Source organism: Urocitellus parryii, chromosome 9 (assembly GCF_045843805.1).
Source record: "Urocitellus parryii isolate mUroPar1 chromosome 9, mUroPar1.hap1, whole genome shotgun sequence".
Taxonomy (NCBI): Eukaryota; Metazoa; Chordata; class Mammalia; order Rodentia; family Sciuridae; genus Urocitellus; species Urocitellus parryii.
In genome coordinates, this window is record NC_135539.1 from 515,533 (window position 1) to 533,324 (window position 17,792).

The 17,792-nt window shown below is 50.4% G+C and overlaps 1 protein-coding gene across 6 annotated transcripts in view; it reads left to right on the forward strand.

Annotated features, from left to right (window-relative positions):
• Zc3h7a (zinc finger CCCH-type containing 7A) overlaps positions 1-17,792 on the forward strand; it is a 36,170-nt gene that overhangs the window by 1,091 nt on the left and 17,287 nt on the right. For 4 of the 6 annotated variants that reach the window (XM_026380832.2, XM_077802825.1, XM_026380835.2 and 1 more), the window contains exons 1-7: positions 164-245; positions 11,961-12,062; positions 12,764-12,803; positions 14,502-14,699; positions 16,421-16,579; positions 17,198-17,278; positions 17,371-17,409. In XM_026380832.2, the coding sequence (XP_026236617.1) occupies positions 11,995-12,062; positions 12,764-12,803; positions 14,502-14,699; positions 16,421-16,579; positions 17,198-17,278; positions 17,371-17,409 (585 nt within the window). In that variant the 5' untranslated portion in view covers positions 164-245; positions 11,961-11,994. Of the gene's footprint in view, positions 1-163; positions 246-11,960; positions 12,063-12,763; positions 12,804-13,419; positions 13,718-14,501; positions 14,700-16,420; positions 16,580-17,197; positions 17,279-17,370; positions 17,410-17,792 lie in introns of those variants that run through there. The other 2 variants (XM_077802824.1, XM_026380833.2) reach the window with 2 other exon arrangements.

Sequence of the window (17,792 nt, forward strand, 5' to 3'; positions counted from 1 at the left end):
CCGCTGCCGCCGCCGCCCCCGGCCCGACGTGGCGCCGCCGCCCGGGCCCGACGCTCGCGGCGCAGCCAATGGCGGCGTCTCCCGGGCGCGGGGCGCGGCCTCCCGCCGCCAGGGGGCGCCGCTGCGGGCTCAGCCCCGCCGCCACCGTCGCCGGTCGCCGAGGGAAGCTGCGAGCCAGCGCCAGGCCTCGCCGCCGCCTCCGCGCCCCGCCGCCCGCGTCCGCCCGGCCGGCGCGCGTCCCGCAGGTAGGCGGCCGGGGCCCGGGAGGAGCGCGCGCCGGTCCCGGGCGCGGGGGCGGGGGGCGGCGGGGCGCGGCGCGGGGGCGGGGGGCGGCGGGGCCGGCGGAGCGCGCGCCCGGGGCCGGACGGCGCCGCGCTCCCCCGCGCGCCGGGCTGCGGGCGGACGGCTCCTCTCCGGTCCTCGCGCCTCGGGCGCACCCTCCCCTCCTGGCGGCGGGCGCCGGGGGTCGCGGGCCGGGCGGGGGCGGCGGGAGGGGCCGCGGCGGCCGAGCCTCGGGGTGCGCGGGGCGCTCCTCTGCGCGGGGCGGTGACCGGCTTCCGGCAAGTCGGGGGGTGCGGGACCGCGCGGTTGGTTTGGGGTTCTTCTTCCCACCCGGGAAGAATCCAGACCTGTCAGTTCCCCGGAGCGGGAATTTCCGGTTCGGGGTGGTCATCGCCGGGGTGTGGTCAGGCTGCAAGGCCCTGCGGGCCCGAGGGGCGGCGCCGGCCTCCGGATGGGGCGCGTGCACCAGGACTGGGGCCTCTCCCGGTGCCCGACCTGGAGGGAAGGGCCAGGGTCCGCTCAGACTGGACTCAGGTGCCCACCCAGGTGGCCACTGGCCACGTGGGACTGTGGAGCGCTCCAGTGTGGCTGGACTGGATCGAGATGTGATTCCGGCCTGATTTTTGAAGTCGGGATTTGCAAAGACTTGGGTGGAGGAGGAGGAGAAGGGAAAAGATCTCCTGGGCCCTCTTCTCTTCTCAGGTGCAGGTGGAGATGGTGGGTGCGCATCTGGGACGAGAACGTGAGGTCAGAAGTCAGGTCCCCGGTTTCCTTTCACTTTCCTAGTGTGGCTGCGTGACAGTTTAAAATGGCACTAGGGCTGGCATGGTGTTTCCATTGGACAGCACTCCGCGGGAGCCTCTGCCATCTGCTGGTCTGCCGGCTTCTCTGGAGCAGGCCTGTGGCCCCCTTCCCTGGAGGCTCTCAAGGAATCTGCCGCCTCTTCCCCCTCACCCTCTGTTGAACTCATGAGCCGAATTGCTCAGTGGGGTCTTGTCCTCATTTGCACAATAATTCAAATGAATGGACAGAATTTTCTCCTTGAAAAAATGCCCCCTATCAGCAGTGTGCTGGAGTCGGGGACTGAGTTGTCCAGAGAGGTTCGGCTCCACATAAGTTCGTTATCAATATCTGTGTGTTCTGCAAAGAGCCTGTTGGCTTTCTTGGGTCCACACGTGCTGGAGAGCTCCAGCCCTGCTCTGCCTGACTGTGACTTTTGCTTGTTGGGGTGGCACCCTGCCTCCACCCTCCTTCTGGCTCCCCAGGTACTGCCTGTGTTTCCTAGTAAGGGTGGTTCCTCCAACATATGGCCCACAGTGTGAAGATTTCTAATTCTGCCAATTTGGGTGGGTTAAATATGTTGTAAGTGGAAGGAATCAATTATGATAGAATCTCTCAACTCTAGGCAGGGTTTGGACATTCCAATAAATGAAGAAAAAGAAACAGAAGGTTGTGTGGACCGAGTTGCACCAGGCTTGCAGCTGGGTGGGAGGAAAGGTCCTCTTCTAGGTCATCTCTAGAAGTGTTTTGCTTGGGTGGAAATACTTTTTCTCCAGAATCTTACAAGTAAATTTTTTTCCTTTTAAAATGGGAGGTGTTTACAGATTGAGAAAAAGCTTTAGATATTACTTTTAAGGGTGGGGTGGGGGAAAGAAATATTAAAATATTAATCCAGAAGTTCAAAAATGAATGCTAGTGATAGCATGTCCATTTTAATTCTCTCTCATACAGCTCATGTGAGGTGATGTGAGGAGATGACATTAGCTATCTTTGCCAGGTTTTATCCCAAGAAATTTGCTTTTTTTTTTTTTTTATTTATTTTTCAGTTTTCGGTGGACACATCTTTGTTGGTAAGTGGTGCTGAGGATCAAACCCGGGCCGCACGCATGCCGGGCGAGCGCGCTACCACTTGAGCCACATCCGCAGCCCCGAAATTTTCTTTTTTTAAAAATTTTTTTCCAGTTATAGATGGACACAATAACGTTGTTTTTTATGTAGTGGTGAGCATCGAACCCAGTGCCTCACACACGCTAGGCAGGTGCTCTACCACTGAACTACAACCCCAACCCTAGAAATTTGCTTTTTTTTTTTTTTTTTTAATAAACCTTTATCTATTTAAATGCGGTGCTGAGAATCGAACCCAGTGCCTCACACATGCCAGGCAAGTGCGCTACCGCTGGGCCCCAGCCTCAGCCCCCAAAATTTGCTTTTTAATCCTATGAGTTTAGCAATGTGTGGTCTAGTTAGTTAATATTAATGAATTTCACATGCTTCATGAGGCACCTGGAACCATGGGATGGAGTGGTATGAGAGAGGCTCAGAATTTCTGTTTCACAAATATGAAAATGCAAGCTTTGTGTTTTATGAAAAGACCTGGGTTTGGAGCAGGGTGTTCATCTGGCCGTCTTGATGAGAAGGCCAGAGTGTCTGGGGGATAAGATCGTGGATATCCAAGTGGGAAGTTATCATGTCACCACTCAACTCTGCCTGGCCACACCAGGTAGGTCCCGGTGATCCCAGGAGCATTATGTACCATGACTTCACATGAAATCTTTCTGTTGAATCCTCCTGCGGTGTTTGCAGATGGACTTTGTGGATGAGACATTGTCCCCTGTGAACCTCAAAGTAGGACTGGGTGCTAGAGGAGACTTGGCAAATGTGTTATCTTTTGGAATCTTGAAATCTACTCGCAATTTCAAAGTGAACAGTTCCTGTAGCAGGAAGAACCTGGCCAAACCTTCCTGAGGGCTGTTTGGCAAGCCTGCCTTGTGAAGTTTTCAGTAAAGGAGAAACTGTTTCATGACGTGTCCAGTTGCAGCTTCACTGTTAAAGGTGGTCCCAAGCATTTGATAATGTTTCACCACCTGGGCTTGTAGCCTGCTGAGCTGGGCACGAGCCTGCCCCCACGCCGCCCTCTGGCAAGTGTTGCAAGAGTTCCTTAGTACACTTCTGCAAGTCGAGGTTGACAATAGTGTTACTTTAACAACTTTTTAGTTTTGTTTTTGTTTTTTCAGTATTGAGAATTAAACCCAGGGTGTTCTACCACTGAGCCACACCCCTAGCCCTTTTTATTTTTTATTTTTTGAGACAGGGTTTTTCTAACTTGCTGAGGGTCTTGCTAAGTTGCTGAAGCCAGCCTCCGATTTGTGATCCTCCTGCCTCAACCAAGTTGGGGGGGATCACAGGCATTTACTGTCTTAAGCCAAAATGTAGAGAGATGAGGCTGAGAATAGAGCTGAGCGTAGATTGGTGATTAGAGTTTTTCACTTGAATCTCAGGGGTACTTTTTTTTTGTGCCAGGGACTGAACTTGGAGGCACCCTACCACTGAGCCACATCCCCAGCCCTATTTTGTATTTTATTTAGAGACAGGTCTCACTGAGTTGCTCAGCGCCTTGCTATTGCTGAGGCTGGCTGCCTCAGCCTCCCAAGCCTCCCAAGCTGCTGGGATTACAGGCATGTGGCACAGTGCCCAACCCCAGCCCCTGCAGGGATACTTTTAAGGCAGAAATACAAACAATATTCTGATGACCTGCTGCCTTCGCTGGTTCTATGTTAGCATGTAGAATGTCTTGTGAGAAAAGCTGCTTAATATTAAACATTTTTATCTAAAGGCATTATGGTCTGGGTAGGGCATATTCCCCTGGAAAGATCTATTTATTCTGACTCCTTGAGTCCACTACATTCCCAGGGAAGTCCCCTGCTTTGTCCAGGTTGCTTTAAATGACATCCATTGATTATGTCCACGTACATACGTGTGCTTCTGCGTGTTTATTCCATTCCTCCTGAGTGGTTATAAAGTGCCTGTCTGGGGTCTGAACCCAGACCCCAGCCACCTGAGACAGGTGTGGCCCTCCTGGGCTATCTTGCGTGCTTATGGTGCAGGGCCGTGAGGTGGACACGAGGTCAGGCTGTCTGGCTCTGACATCTAGCTCTGCCACTTTCTCCCTGTGTGAGTGGGACCTGGCCAGGTGTGCCGTTTCTCTGTGTGTGTTTCCTCATAGCACTTCTCTCTCAAGGTTATCAGCATCGAATGGCTCAGTGTACACAGAGCACCTGGCGCGGGCGCACTAGTGGTAGCTGCTGTTCCTTTAATTGTGTGGTTTTTTTTGTTTTTGGCAATACCAGGGATTGAATCAGGAGTACTCTGCCATTGAGCTACATCCCCAGACCCCCCTTTATTTATCTATTTATTTTATTTTTAAATTCTGGGATAGGGCTGTGCTGAATTGCTGAGGCTGGCCTCACACTCCCAAGTCGGTGGGGTCACAGGCTGCCTGGTGCAGTGTGCCGCAGTCATGTTGTGCTTATCTGGGTGTCTTCTGCTGAGGGGAGCTAGTTTCCTGGACACGTCTGTTCCATTATTGGCTTGACCAACTCCAGGACACTGAGTTTCACCTACAGATGCTGACTGACCTGCTGGAATTGCGATGAGGTCCAGCACCTTTTGTCCTTCCAGAACCTCTCGGTGAGTGGCAGATTTTGTCAGCCCATCCCAGAAAGACAACATTCCAGCCTGCGGGAGTGGAGTGACCGCTGCCCACCCTGGTCTGCCCTCGCTCTTGGGCACTTCTTTTCTGGCACCCTCCTCTCTCGCTTTCAACCAGGTTCTAACGAGGCCCCTGGACTTCATGGGGGACATCTTCTCTCTGCTTGGCTACTTCTCGTTCTTCGTTCAAGCGTTGATTGACCTGACCAGGTGTTGTTCAGACAGTACCTGAGAGCACAAGACTGACACGACACCTCTGAAGGGGGTGGTGAGGGACGATGCCAAGATTCCACAATGAAAAGAAGCCAGCTCAGCCAAGGGCTGGGAAGGGCCTTTGGGCAGATGGAACAGCAGGCACAGTGGCTCAGAAGCCTGGAGTGCTTGAGTCCCTCTAGCAGCCCACAGAAGGCCAGCGTGACGGGACCTTCACGAGTGCCCTGGAGCAGGAGGGTGCACAGGGTGGGAGGCAGGGTCTCTGGTGAAGAAGCCACCAAAGGATTTGAAGCAAGAGTCAATAACTTAGGGGTGGGGTGTGTGGGGGAGGGAACAGTGCAGAGGCCAGAGAGGGGAGGCCAGAGGCCAGGGAGGGAGGCTGTTGAGTGGTTCCAGAAATGGCCTGGCTCTCGCAGAGGAGGCCACAAAGTGTCAGCTTTGGGGAGCCCCGTGTGTGTCTTGATGGCATCTTCAGTGGGCTTTGTGATGGGCTGGTTGGCCGTGGAGTGTGAGGGGACCCAGCGCTGCCGCGGGCCTCCAGCTGAAGGAGCTGGCAAGTGGGCTTCGTAGCTGAAAAGGGGAGGGAGGGTGAGGTTTGAGGGTGTTTGTCGCGCTTGAGGTGCTGAATACAGGTCGCCAGCAGGTGTGGCATTGGTGTGGGCTAGAGGTGGCCTTGTCTATCAGTGTGAAGTGGGTGGAAGTTTTAGTAACTGATGTTTAGGCGACTGGGTGGCTGTTTGGGAGGGAGATTTAAAATACACGGAATTCTCCTGCATCACATCTTGCCATAAGCAGTAGACCTGATTCTGACAGTTTTCAACCCTGGAACAACGAATACTAGAAGAAAACTTGGGAGAAGTAATTTATAAAGAGTTGCTCAGGGCTGGGATTGTGGCTCAGCGGTAGAGCACTTGCCTAGTGTGTGCAGGCCCTGGGTTTGATCCTCAGCAACACATAAAAATAAAGCAAAGGTATTGTGTCCAACTACAACTAAAAAATAAAAAAAAAGAGTTGCTCAGTAGAGTGTTTGCCTAGCATGTGTGAAGCACTGGGTTTCATCCTTAGCACCACATAAAAAAGTAAAGATATTGTGTCCATCTTTAGTTTAAAAAAATAATAATTTTATGTATGTATATATATATATATATAAGTAAGTAAGGAGGATCAATTTAGGGATCCAGCCTCAGCAACGTAGGGAGTCCCTAAGCAACTCAGCAAGACCCTGTCTCTAAATAAAATATAAAAAAGGGCTAGGGGTGTGGCTCAATGGTAGAGTGCCCCTAGGTTCAAGACCCATACCACCACCTAAATAAATGAATAGTAAAAAGTCCTATAACCAAGGCTGGGGATATAGCTCAGTTGGTAGAGTACCTGACTCACATGCACAAGGCCCTGGGTTCAATCCCCAGCACCCCCCGCCCACACACATACAGTCCTACCAAAAAAGTTGGAAAAAGGACTGAGTAACATCTAATAGCAACTCAGGACGTATCTTAATATGCTCATTGTGGTTGGAACGTGGACTGGGGTCATGAGAGTCGGTGGAGAGGGAGGTACCAATGACTCAGGTCTGGAGAGATGCTCACGTACCCAGCCGAGGTGGAGCCATCAGGCCTGAGTGCGCTCAGACTACCGCCCACCTCCCTGCCGACAGATGTGCACTTCTGATAGCTCTTTGGTGAGGTGGCGAGACAGGCGCCCCAGCACAGGGTTGGCGTGCAGTGGGCTGTCTGGTATGCCTGGGCAGTAGGTGGCAAACAGCTGTATGCCCTTTATTCTGTGGAAATCTCTGGAGAGCTACACCCATCCAGGATGCCCTGGGTGAGCGGTGGCGGGAATGAAGGCTACAACAGAAGAGTGTCCCTCACCCTGGGCCTGGTGAAATCGTGGCAAGGTGGTGACATGGAATACGTATGGATGTACTGACGGGAGTGACCTCCAAGATTGGGTGCAAAACGCAAAATCCACAACAATCTTAAAGGCCCTGGTTTCTACAAAAAAGAACATAAGCACAGAATACTTCTAACTTTTTATTTAAGATAATTATAGCCTCAGGAAATTGCAGAAGTGGTACCTAGAGGCCCAAGAACCCTTCACCCTGCTTCCTCCATTGGTGACATAAAACTAGCACACATTGCAACCAGGAGACTGCCAGTCGGGTCAACTGTCCACCGGACTGCAGACACACGCGCTCTTCACCAGCACTCACCTGTGTTCTGGGCTGTGTTTCTGCACAGAGGTTTATGTGACCACTACCAGAGTCAGACACAGAAACGTGAGGGTCACCTTCGGCAGGAAGAGGCTAGAAGCAAGCATGGGCTGCCCTCAGGGAGGACAGTGGGGTGGCCAGATGTGACAGGGCTCCTTTTCACTGTCACGTAAAGTACTTGTGAAATGGTTTGGTAGTTCCGCCTGTCTGTCAGGCATCTCAAATAGAAGACGCGTCCGCTCTGCCTCCAGAGTTCTGCCTGGCGATGGACTTGGGGGGTCATCTCTGACCTCTGGGAATGGCCGGGGAACTCTAGGGTAGAGGGTGGGGGAGTCTTGAAGGGGTTTTTGATAAACCCTCAGGGCTTTCCCCAGGTAGAGAGGAGCCACAGGCTGTGAAGAGGTCCTGGCCTAGGAGGTAGGGACAGGAAGGGTGGAGGAAGGCCTTTGGAGGTGCCACCGAGCTGCAGTGAGACAGCGTCTGTTGGCCCTACTTTAAAATTGAGGCCAAGCTAGACACTGTGGCGCACGCCTGTGATCCCAGCAGCTTGGGAGCCTGAGGCTGGAGAGTCACAAGTTCAAAGCCAGCCTCAGCCACTTAGCAAGACCCTGTCTCTAAATAAAGTATGAAGAAGGCTGGGGCTGGGGCTCAGTGGTAGAGCGCTCACCTCGCACACGTTGCGCCCTGGGTTTGATCCTCAGCACCACATAAAAATAAGTGGAATAAAGGTATTGTGTGCAACTACAACTAAAAAATAAATATTAAAAAGGGGGGTGGGCTGAGGCTGGGCTCCGCGGTAGCGCACTTGCCTGGCATGTGTGAGGCACTGGGTTCGATGCTCAGCACCATGTATAAATAAATAAAGGTCTATCAACAACTAAAAAAAGAAGAAACAGAAGGGCTGGGGATATGGCTCAGTGGTTAAGCCCCACTGTGGTCAATCCCTGGTAACCACCCCCCACCAAAAACAAAGGTTTGTACAGAATGGTGTGCTGGGGTGCAACTCGGTCGCAGAGCGCTGCGTGGCCTGCACGAGGCCTTGGGCTCCATCTCCAGCACTGCAAAAAGCAAGCACACAGTAACGAGAATCCCAGCACCAGACAGTGGCCACAAAACACCAAGCCAAAATAAAAAACGCAAAAATAAAGTGGTATATTGAAAACTGTCTTTTTTTCTGCTTTTAAAAATGGGAGGAGGAGTTATTTCACAAGTAAAACTAATCTGTGGTAGGAAAAAAAAAAATTGGAAGAGTGGCCACTTGGAAGGGGCTTGGCTGGGAGGGGTCTGAGGGGGCATGCTGAGCTGTCTGGCCCACACCTTGGTAGGAGCCTGGATGATAGGAAGTCAGTCAAAGCTCACATTTACAATTTGTGTGTCTAACACTGGGGTTAGAGCTCAGTGGTAGAGTGCTTGCCTGGCGGGCATGAGGCCTGGGTTTCTATCCCTAGCATCCTGCAGAAGTGCAAAAAAAGTTGTGCATTTTACCAAAAAAAAAAAAGGGGGGGGGTGGGGGTAGAGGAGGTAATGGTATGTTTGCTGAGGCATTTAGGAATGAATTGTAATTGAGGTCTGCAACTTAATTTGAAATTAATGGAAATCAGGAAGTGGACTCCCTGGTGGGTAAAGGTGGGAAGATGATAACTCTAAGAAGATGTGGATTGTAGAATGTGGTCACTATGTGGGTACATAGTCTTCACTGTTTAGAACAGTGTTCACTGAGCCGGTTCACTGAGCCAGGCGTGGTGGTGCATGCCTGGGATCCCAGAGGATCAAAGGTTCAAAGCCAGCCTCAAAAACTTAGTGAGGCTCTTCCTAAGCAAGTTAGTGAGTCCCTGTCTCTTAAGTTTAAAAAAGGGGTGTGGATGTGGCTCAGTGGTTAAGTGCCCTTGAGTTCAATCCTGGATACCAAAAAAAAAAAAAAAAAGTCTACTGTGTATTTGAAAATTTCCATTAAGATTTGGGGAAAATTTTTGAAATTGAACTTGAAATGGTCTGTCCTATATAATTATTGCCTGATAGTATGTCCCTAAATCTTTCTATGTGTACAGGAGGGATGTGTTCATTGCATCTTAATTCCTCTGATCACTTGAGGTGTCGGCTCTTTGCCCCAGGTACTTCATAAGAGGTCAAGGTTCAAAGTTTTCTAGCACTTTCTGGGGAAGTGACTCTAAGGCTATTAATCTGGCAGATCATCACTACCCAGGAGTCTCTTCTTAGCCAACAGATTTGCTTTATTAGTGAACTTCAAACTGATTCCTCCCCGCAGCTGGCAGAGCTGGGAGCAGGGTGCATCAGCAGCCAAGAGGGAGGGTCGTTGTGGTGCCCTTCTGTGCTCGGGAGTCCTGTGCTCTGTTAAGTCTGTCTCTAAAGAAGCTGACCCTGAGAGGGTCTGGGGTGGAGTGCAGTGGTGGAGTGTGTGGGTTTATGATGCTGGGGACTGAACCCAGGGCCCTGCCAGGCTAGGCAATGACTGTTACTGCTGTAAGGTCCAGAGTTTCTATTTGGAGCTATTTCATGTGTGTACAAAGAAATATAGTGCCTCCTGAAGTGACTTCATACCTGGGAGTCCAAGTTAAAAAATCTTGCTGGGCACGGTGTGCACGCCTGTAATCCCAGAGACTCGGAAGGCTGAGGCAGGAGGATTGCAAGTTCAAGAGCCTCGGCAAGTTAGCAAGGCCCTAAACAACTGAGCAAAACCCTGTCTCAAAATAAAAATAAAGGGGCTGGGGCCTTAGCTCAGTGGCAGCACTTGTCTTGCGTGTGTGAGGCCCTGGTTTCGATCCTCAGCACCACATAAAGGTCAACAAATCACAGGCATGCCTTTCATCTGCAACTACAAAAAATTAAAATTAAGAAAATAATAAGAAGAGCTGGGGATGTGGCCCAGTGGTCAGGTGCCCCAGGGTTCAACTCTGATCCCCCACCCCCCCAAACCAGGGGAATACTCAGACGTGTGCAGGTGGACACAAGTGTGGAATGGACCCCACAGGCTCCCGCCTCGGGCAGCATTCATCCCTTTTTCTGGCTGTTTCATTCCTCCCCTCCCACCTCCACCTTTGGCTGAACTATTCTTCTGTTCTTTTTTAGGGTCCTGGGTATTGAGCCCAGGGTCACTTTTGCCCCTGAGCTAGGTCACCAGTCCTTTTTAAACTTTTTATTTAAGACAGGGTCTCACTTAGTTGTTGAGACTGGCTTTGAACTTGACCCTCCTGCCCCCACCTCCCGAGTCACTAGGATGACAGGTGTGCACCACGGCCCTGGGTTTGGCTAGACTGTTTTAAAAACTGTTCCAGAAACAGTGCCATTTTACTTCTGTGTTGTGGACTTTTTGAACTTTGTATTTTGGAGCATTTCAAATATATGCAAAGTAGAGAGAATAGTGTGAAGAATTCTTACCAATATTCTGCTGTTTCATCCCTGCCCTCCCCCATCCCTTTCATAAATTGCTGGAGTATTTTATTTTTTGCTGAAGTATTTTAAAACAAATCCCAAACATCACGTCTTTTTCCATGAAAACATTTCAGTAAAGTATAAGATACAGATTTTTAGAACTGACAGTCTTTAAAAGACAGTAGGGACTGCCATCAGTTGTCACCCTTTGGACATTCCAACCCCCATCCTATCCTCACACTTCAAAAAAGGTAGATTTAAAACAAAACTACAAGTGCTAAGCGATAACGAAACTCGAAAATTTCAACCAGGCACGTAAAGTATGGATGGAATTTCCCTTTCTGTCACCAGGTCCAAATTCATGATTTATGTGATAAGAGTCTTCTTGGCCAGGCACAGTGGTGCACACCTGTGATCCCAGTGACTGGGGAGCCAGAGGCAGGGGGATTGCAGTATTGGGGCCAGCTCGGGCGATTCAGTGAGTCCTGTCGCCTAGGTGGGGAGAAGAGGTCTTAGTGTCAGGGCCTAGTCGTTCTCAGCTGGGGGTGATCGTGCGCATCTCCCCCCTTCCCCCAGGGACATGTGGCTGTGGTGTGGGTCAAGGTGCCACAGCCAGGTGGGTAGAGGCCAGAGATCCCGCCAGCTGGCATCCTGAAATGCGCAGGACACGCCACCAGTCACCTGGCCAGGGTGCTGAGGTGGGAGGCCCTGGTGCAGGAGGCCGGGAGGAGTGCTTTGTCTACATCTCTTCACGGTGCTTCTCCCCGACTCGGGGGCTCTGCTCAGTGAGCATTGTCACTGGGGGTGGGTGTCAGCAGGACACAAGTCATCGCCAGTCAGTATTGGGCTGAAGGCACACTGACTATCCAGAAGTTTCAACTGAAGTCATTTTAGATCACCATCCTATCAGTGGTGGTCAACAGGGCTCTTTCAGAGTTTTCGTGGCAAAACAAGTAGAGGGTTTAGAGTCTGCTTGCGAGGAAGCCAAGCGCCCTGGGAGGCAGGCGGACGATAGAGCTTTTTCCTTTCTCGAGAGCTTCCAGAAGCGAGGCAAAGGGACGGGCTGTTTCCAGTGCCATGGGCACCTGAGGACAGACGGAGACACACCACGCCTGCAGCTGGGGGGAGGGAGGGAGCAAAATGACCTTCCATGGAGACCAGTTGGAGGGACAGACAGGCTCTGCAGAGCTGGGCAGCCTGGGAGAGAAAGGAAACTGCTCGTGGGGGGCAAGACCACAGGGGCCCACAGAGACCACTCCAGACCCAGGAGGGGAATGGGCATGTCCACAGCTCACCCTGCGACCAGGCCTGCAGTCGGGGGTGAAGGGGACCCAGAGCTCTGGCGCCTGACGTAACTGTGTGCCTTGTTTCTTTCCAGGTTGTTCATTTAGAAAGTGGATGTGTGGGATAACATGTCCAGTGTGTCCGAGGAGAGAAGGAAAAGGCAGCAGAACATTAAGGAAGGACTGCAGTTCATACAGTAAGCACGCGGTCCATCTGGGTGTGGGCCACCTGCCGCGGCCTTTCTACGGGGCCTGACACTGAGAGCAGCTCCCTCACGTGAACAGGTCCTGTTGCCCTGGGCTAGAGGTGACACACCTGCCAGTGTCCCTTCCCTGGCCTGTTTGCAGTTCTTGGATCTCACTGTTGCTGAGTCTTGGGGTTGAAGTCCTTCCTCTCCCCAGAACTGAAGAAGTTGAACTCGTTCTCATCAGAACGGTTCTGATGAATGAAAAAGTGACGGAAGTAAACACCTGTCACCACAGAGGGCTTTCACCACCAGACGTTCCTGTTGGGAAGTGCCCCGTGACAGGCAGCCCTCGGTTGGGTGGAGGTGTCCAGGCAGAAGGGCCTCTTTGTTCCCTCCTGGGAAGGAGACATTGTCCTCTGTGCTGCACTAAATTGGATCAGATCGAGTTAGTGGCCTGTTCTATTTTTAACCTTTTTGGCATTTGAAGAATTAGGCCTTCTTTTAATAGAAGGAGATTTGAAAGAAAAGTGCTGTGCTTAAGGAAGCGCTAGGAATAGTTGGGATTTTTGCTTCATGACTGTGGCGGGCACTGGCGGTGAAGAGGTGTCTTCAGACGTGTTTTGCACCAACGGAAGCAGTTTTAAGATAACTTCTGTCTGAACAGATCCCGATGGGAGCCTGATAATCACAATTGATTTGTTTCTTTTTAGGTCGCCGCTGTCATACCCAGGATCCCAGGAACAATATGCGGTAATGACCCTGGGAGGGTCTGCTTGAGAGCAGGGGGTGGCCAACCTGGCCTGGGGGTCCGACCTGACCGCTGCCCTTTTTCACAAATAAAGCTTTCTTGGGACGAAGCCACACTCAGTTGCTCATGTATCATCTCTGGCTTCCTCTCGACGTGTGGTGGTTGTGACAGAGACTCTACAGCCTGCAAAACCTAAAACGTGACCTGGTGTTCACACGGGCGGCCTGCCAACCCCGTGGGTGGGCAGCCTTCCGGGGGAGGGCTGGCACGTGGACAGTTGTCCTGTGTTTCCTCTTCCTCTGTTAGTGTAGTTTGAATTGGTCTGTCTTTGGAGCCCTTTGAAAATGACCCTTCATTTTATTGAAAATAAGTGGGGCAGAATCTGAGAAGAAGAATGTGTAGCGTCTTCTGTTTTCATCTCGGAGCAAGTCCTGACAGCAGCAGTAAGCGGGCTGGATGGCCCGAGGGAAGACGTGGCAGTGGACTGACCAGCGAGACCCCGGGAGCAGGCCCTTGGGGCAGCGAGGGTTTGGGCGCTGCCCAGTGTCCTTCTCTCTGTCTTGTTTCCTTCCCTTTCGGTTCAGTTCTCTCGTCCTCCCTTTTCCTCTCTCCACACAGGTAGAGAGTCAAAAAATGTGTGAGCCAGACACCACTTGGAGGGACCTTTCATTTTCCACCTGTGGACCTGGGGCCCACGGAGCCTAAGTGCCATGTCACCAGTCGCACCAGTCATTATTTTTTGTTCTGGGGAGTGAACCCAGGGGCACTCTACTACCACTGAGCCACACCCCAGCCCTATTTTGTATTTTATCTAGAGACAGGGTCTCACTGTGTTGCTTAATGCCTTGCCATGTCTGAGGCTGGCTTTGAACTCGAGATCCTCCTGTCTCAGCCTCCTGAGCCGCTTGGATTACAGGTGTGCACCACTGCGCCTGGCCCCACACCAATTATCAATGGTTGACTTGTCCTCTTCTCTTAAAGGTCTAGTCAACTTATACCCAAATTCATAAAATGAGACAAAAAAAAGTTGAGTGTTGACCAGATCTTGTGATGGGAGAGGACTTTTAAGATTTTGAAGTAGTGCTAGGAGTCATGAAGGAGGATTATGAGCTTGTGTGCCCACAAGAAGATGTGTGTACTTGAGAATGGCTTGGTCCCCTTCCCCCAAATCAGTAGGTGACTCAAGCAGTTTACCAAAGAAATAAAGCAGTCTACAAGCAGGCGGGAAAGTTCACCCTCTCTGGTCGTAGAGACATGCAGATGAAAAGGACGCCGTGTCCACTCAGAACTCGGGGTTTTTCTGTGCACACGCATGCTCGTGCCCGTGCCCACGTTCCACCCAGCAGGGAGGTCCAAGAAGCCGTCCACTCGGGGGTTGGCTGCTGCTGCCTTCCTGGGTGCTGGTGAGAGCCTGGGTCCTGTGCTCCGGGGCCGAGGGCTTCCTCTGCCTGGCACCGGAGCAGGACCCGGGAGCTGAGCAGGCCTGTGCAGGGGCTCTTGCTGGGCTTTCTTCAGAAGCAGAGAAAATTCTCTTGCAAAAAAAAAAAAAGCAGAATGAAGCCCTGGCCGACGGCGCAGCGGGGCTCAGGAGGGCTCTGCCCTGTGGGGCTCTCTCTGGAGTCTTAGGGCAGACCCTGAAGTCGACCCGGGCCTCCCTGTGTTCTGAGAGGGCTTCAGGAAGTGCCTTTTCTCTTCTCCAGGTGTATCTGCGTGCTCTCGTGAGGAACCTTTTCAATGAGGGAAATGATGTTTATCGGGAACGTGACTGGAACAGCTCGGTGAGCCAGTACACGGAAGCTTTGAGCATAGCTGATTATGCAAAGTCTGAAGAGATTTTAATCCCTAACGAGATCATTGAAAAACTACATATAAATCGTATTGCCTGCTATTCTAACATGGTGAGTGTGATTTTTTTTTTTTTAAATGTTTCTAGGAGAAAATTTACCTCTGTGTTGTAGAACATTAATAAAGAGTAGTTTTCTGCCAGATCTACGATCCCAGGGACTCATGAGGCTGAGGCAGGAGAATCTCCAGTTCAAGCACAGCCTGGGCAACTTAGACCCTATCTCGAATTTTTAAGAAAAGGGACGTAGGCCAGGTTAGTGGTAGGTAGTCTTGGGTTCAAAATAAAACACGTTTTCCTAATTTCAGTTTGTTTTTTTAACAGATCCAGGGGTCAAGTATCAAACCCAGAACTTCATGCTGATTTCAGTTTTTAGAATTTTTGTTCTTGTTTTTCTTTTTTTTGTGGTACTGACCTTGAACTTATGATGCTCCTGCCTCGGCGTCCCTAGTCACTGGGATCACAAGCGTGTGCCACTGTGCCGGGCTAATTTCAGTTGTTTTTTTTTTTTAATATTTATTTTTTAGTTGTAGTTGGACACAATATCTTTAATTTATCCATTTTTATGTGGTGCCAAGGATCGAACCCAGGGCCTCACCTGTGCTAGGCGAGCCCTCTACCGCTGAGCTACAACCCCAGCTCCCTGATTTGAGTTTTTAAGAAAGACATATTAACTGCTTTTAGTGTGGCCCAAGGCTTTAAAAAATCGGCTTTAGATAGATCTTTAGGGATCTAAAAAATACTTTCTTAGTGACTGGTCCCTGAAGATTCCCATTTGAGGGTGGTGGTGGGGGTGTGTCCACTTGGAAGAAGTCGTCTGGAGGGCACAGTGGCCAGGCCTGTGATCCCAGCTGCTCCCCGGTACAGGCAGGAGGGTCACAGGACCAGCCTCAGCCACTCAGGGAGACCCTGTCTCAACAAGGACTGGGGATGGGGCTCAGCGTCCAGCACTTGGGGTTCACTTGCCAGGACCGAAAAAGATTTAGTTTGCCCTTTTAGGGCTTTTTTTTTCTTTCACAGAAGTGTTTCTAAGCTTAGAAAGCAGTATTTTGATACGCTAATGATTTTCACTGTGCTATGTTCAGGAAGATGAGAGATGAATTAAGAGAAGTCTCTGTGTTGTCTAGCACATTTTCAAGGACATTCAGTGGTGACAAGTGTGGTTTCCAACCCATTAGGACCCTCGGTCAGCTCTTGGGAGTTACGTTCCATTTCCCTTTTATTTTTAATTGATACATCAGAGTCATCTTTGTTTGCTAGATGCACTTGGAGCTGCACTGGGCAGGTGCCCGAGGTGTGGTGCTGAGTCTGAGTCTGGAGAGTCAGAGACTCTCTGGACCATTCAGTTCCCTGTGGTGCAAACATTTGAAATCCTGTCTTCAACCTTCAAGATCCACATGACTTTAAAGACACATTGTCACATGTAGTGACCCATGTGGCATTCTAATGAGCCCCAGGGGTGGGGGATAGAATGGAGAGTGGTCCGGGGTCTTCAGTTTGACTTGTAGAAAGCCCTATTTCTTGGTGACCTGGGGTCCTTATGGTCAGACAGTTGCCGGGTGGGTGGTAGGTGCCTTGATATTCATGGTGTCCTTTCCAGTTTTGTGTATTTGAAACTTCAAAACAAAAATGATTCTGAAAAGAAAGTAGCATTGCTGACGCTGCGTTCTAACCGAGTGTGGCGGGATGGCGTCTCAGAGTTGTCTCCACTTCCAGGAAGGGGTCCATGTGAGAAGGGAGCCGTGTGGTTGTGACTCTCTTCTGTCCTCACACCAGGGTTTTCATGATAAGGTGTTAGAAGACTGTAGTGCTGTGCTCACCCTCAATGCCAACAGCTGCAAAGCTCTGTATCGGAAGGCTAAGGCTCTGAGTGACTTGGGAAGGTACAAGGAGGCCTACGACGCTGTGGCCAAGTGCTCCCTGGCAGTGCCGCAGGTATGGAACCGAAATGTGGCTCCTTTGTTTACGTCATGGCTGTTTTATTGCTCGCATGTGAGTGGCACTTGAAGAGTTCAACTTGGGGGCTGAGGTGGTGGCTCAGTGGTAGAGCACTTGCCTAGCACCTGTGGGGCCCTGGGTTCGATCCTCAGCACCACGTGAAAATAAATAAACAAAAAAAAGGTGTGTGTATATATATATATTAAAAAATAAAATAAAATGAAATAAAGAGTTAAACTTCTGAGAGTGTGGTCAGTCCCAGTGACTGAGGAGGCCGAGGCTGAGGTGGGAATATTGTAATAAATATTGTAATCAATTTTCTGCTAGTGCAGAAAAGTCACAAATTTGATTGAGACTAACCTCAAAAAAAAAAAAAAAAAGTCTATATATGTGGGCTGGGGATGTGGCTCAGTGGTAGAGCACCCTGTGTGCAATCCCCAGATCTAAAAAACAAAACAAAAAAGTCCAGCTCCCTGCGCAGCCTCCAGCCTGCTCCAGTTGGGGTGACAGCTAATAACTCGAGGGCCTGGACAGGAGGTGCCACACGCTTGCTGGTTCTGCCGCCTGGTCTGTCGGTAGAACCGTCTTCTAAGCATGCATCTTGACTTTTTTCAGGATGAACATGTAATAAAACTGACTCAGGAGCTAGCTCAGAAATTGGGATTTAAAATAAGGAAAGCGTATGTTAGAGCCGAGGTAAGCTGGGTTCCGTCCGTGAGGGCTTTGCATTTTGTTTTCTGAGTTGGAGTCAGTTTTGTTTTTAAATCAGTGTCTTTATTATATTTCAGCTCTCATTGAAATCAGTTCCTGGGGACGGGGCAACCAAGGTAAAGTTATGATTTCTGTATGAAGCATGTTTACAAGAAAAGGAAGGATGGAATTCTTAGCAATTCTGCTTTTCCTATTTTTAGTGCGTGCCTCTTTTAGTCCTCACATAATTGACCAGAGCTTCCTGTCACTTTAAAAAAAAAATAAACTCAAGTAATATATTTCAGTCTTAACCAGCATTTCCTGAAGTCCGTTGGAGCATTTTACAGGATGTGCATAGATGCTAGGCTTTATTTGAGAAACGTAGACCAGGGCCAAATACTATCTAGTTTTTGGAGACATTAAACAAAAAAAATTATGATTTTTTTTTTTTCCCCAAAGCTAAGTCTTCTTCGAGATAGTAGGATGCTTATGGTGTGTGTGTGTGTGTGTGTTTTGGGGT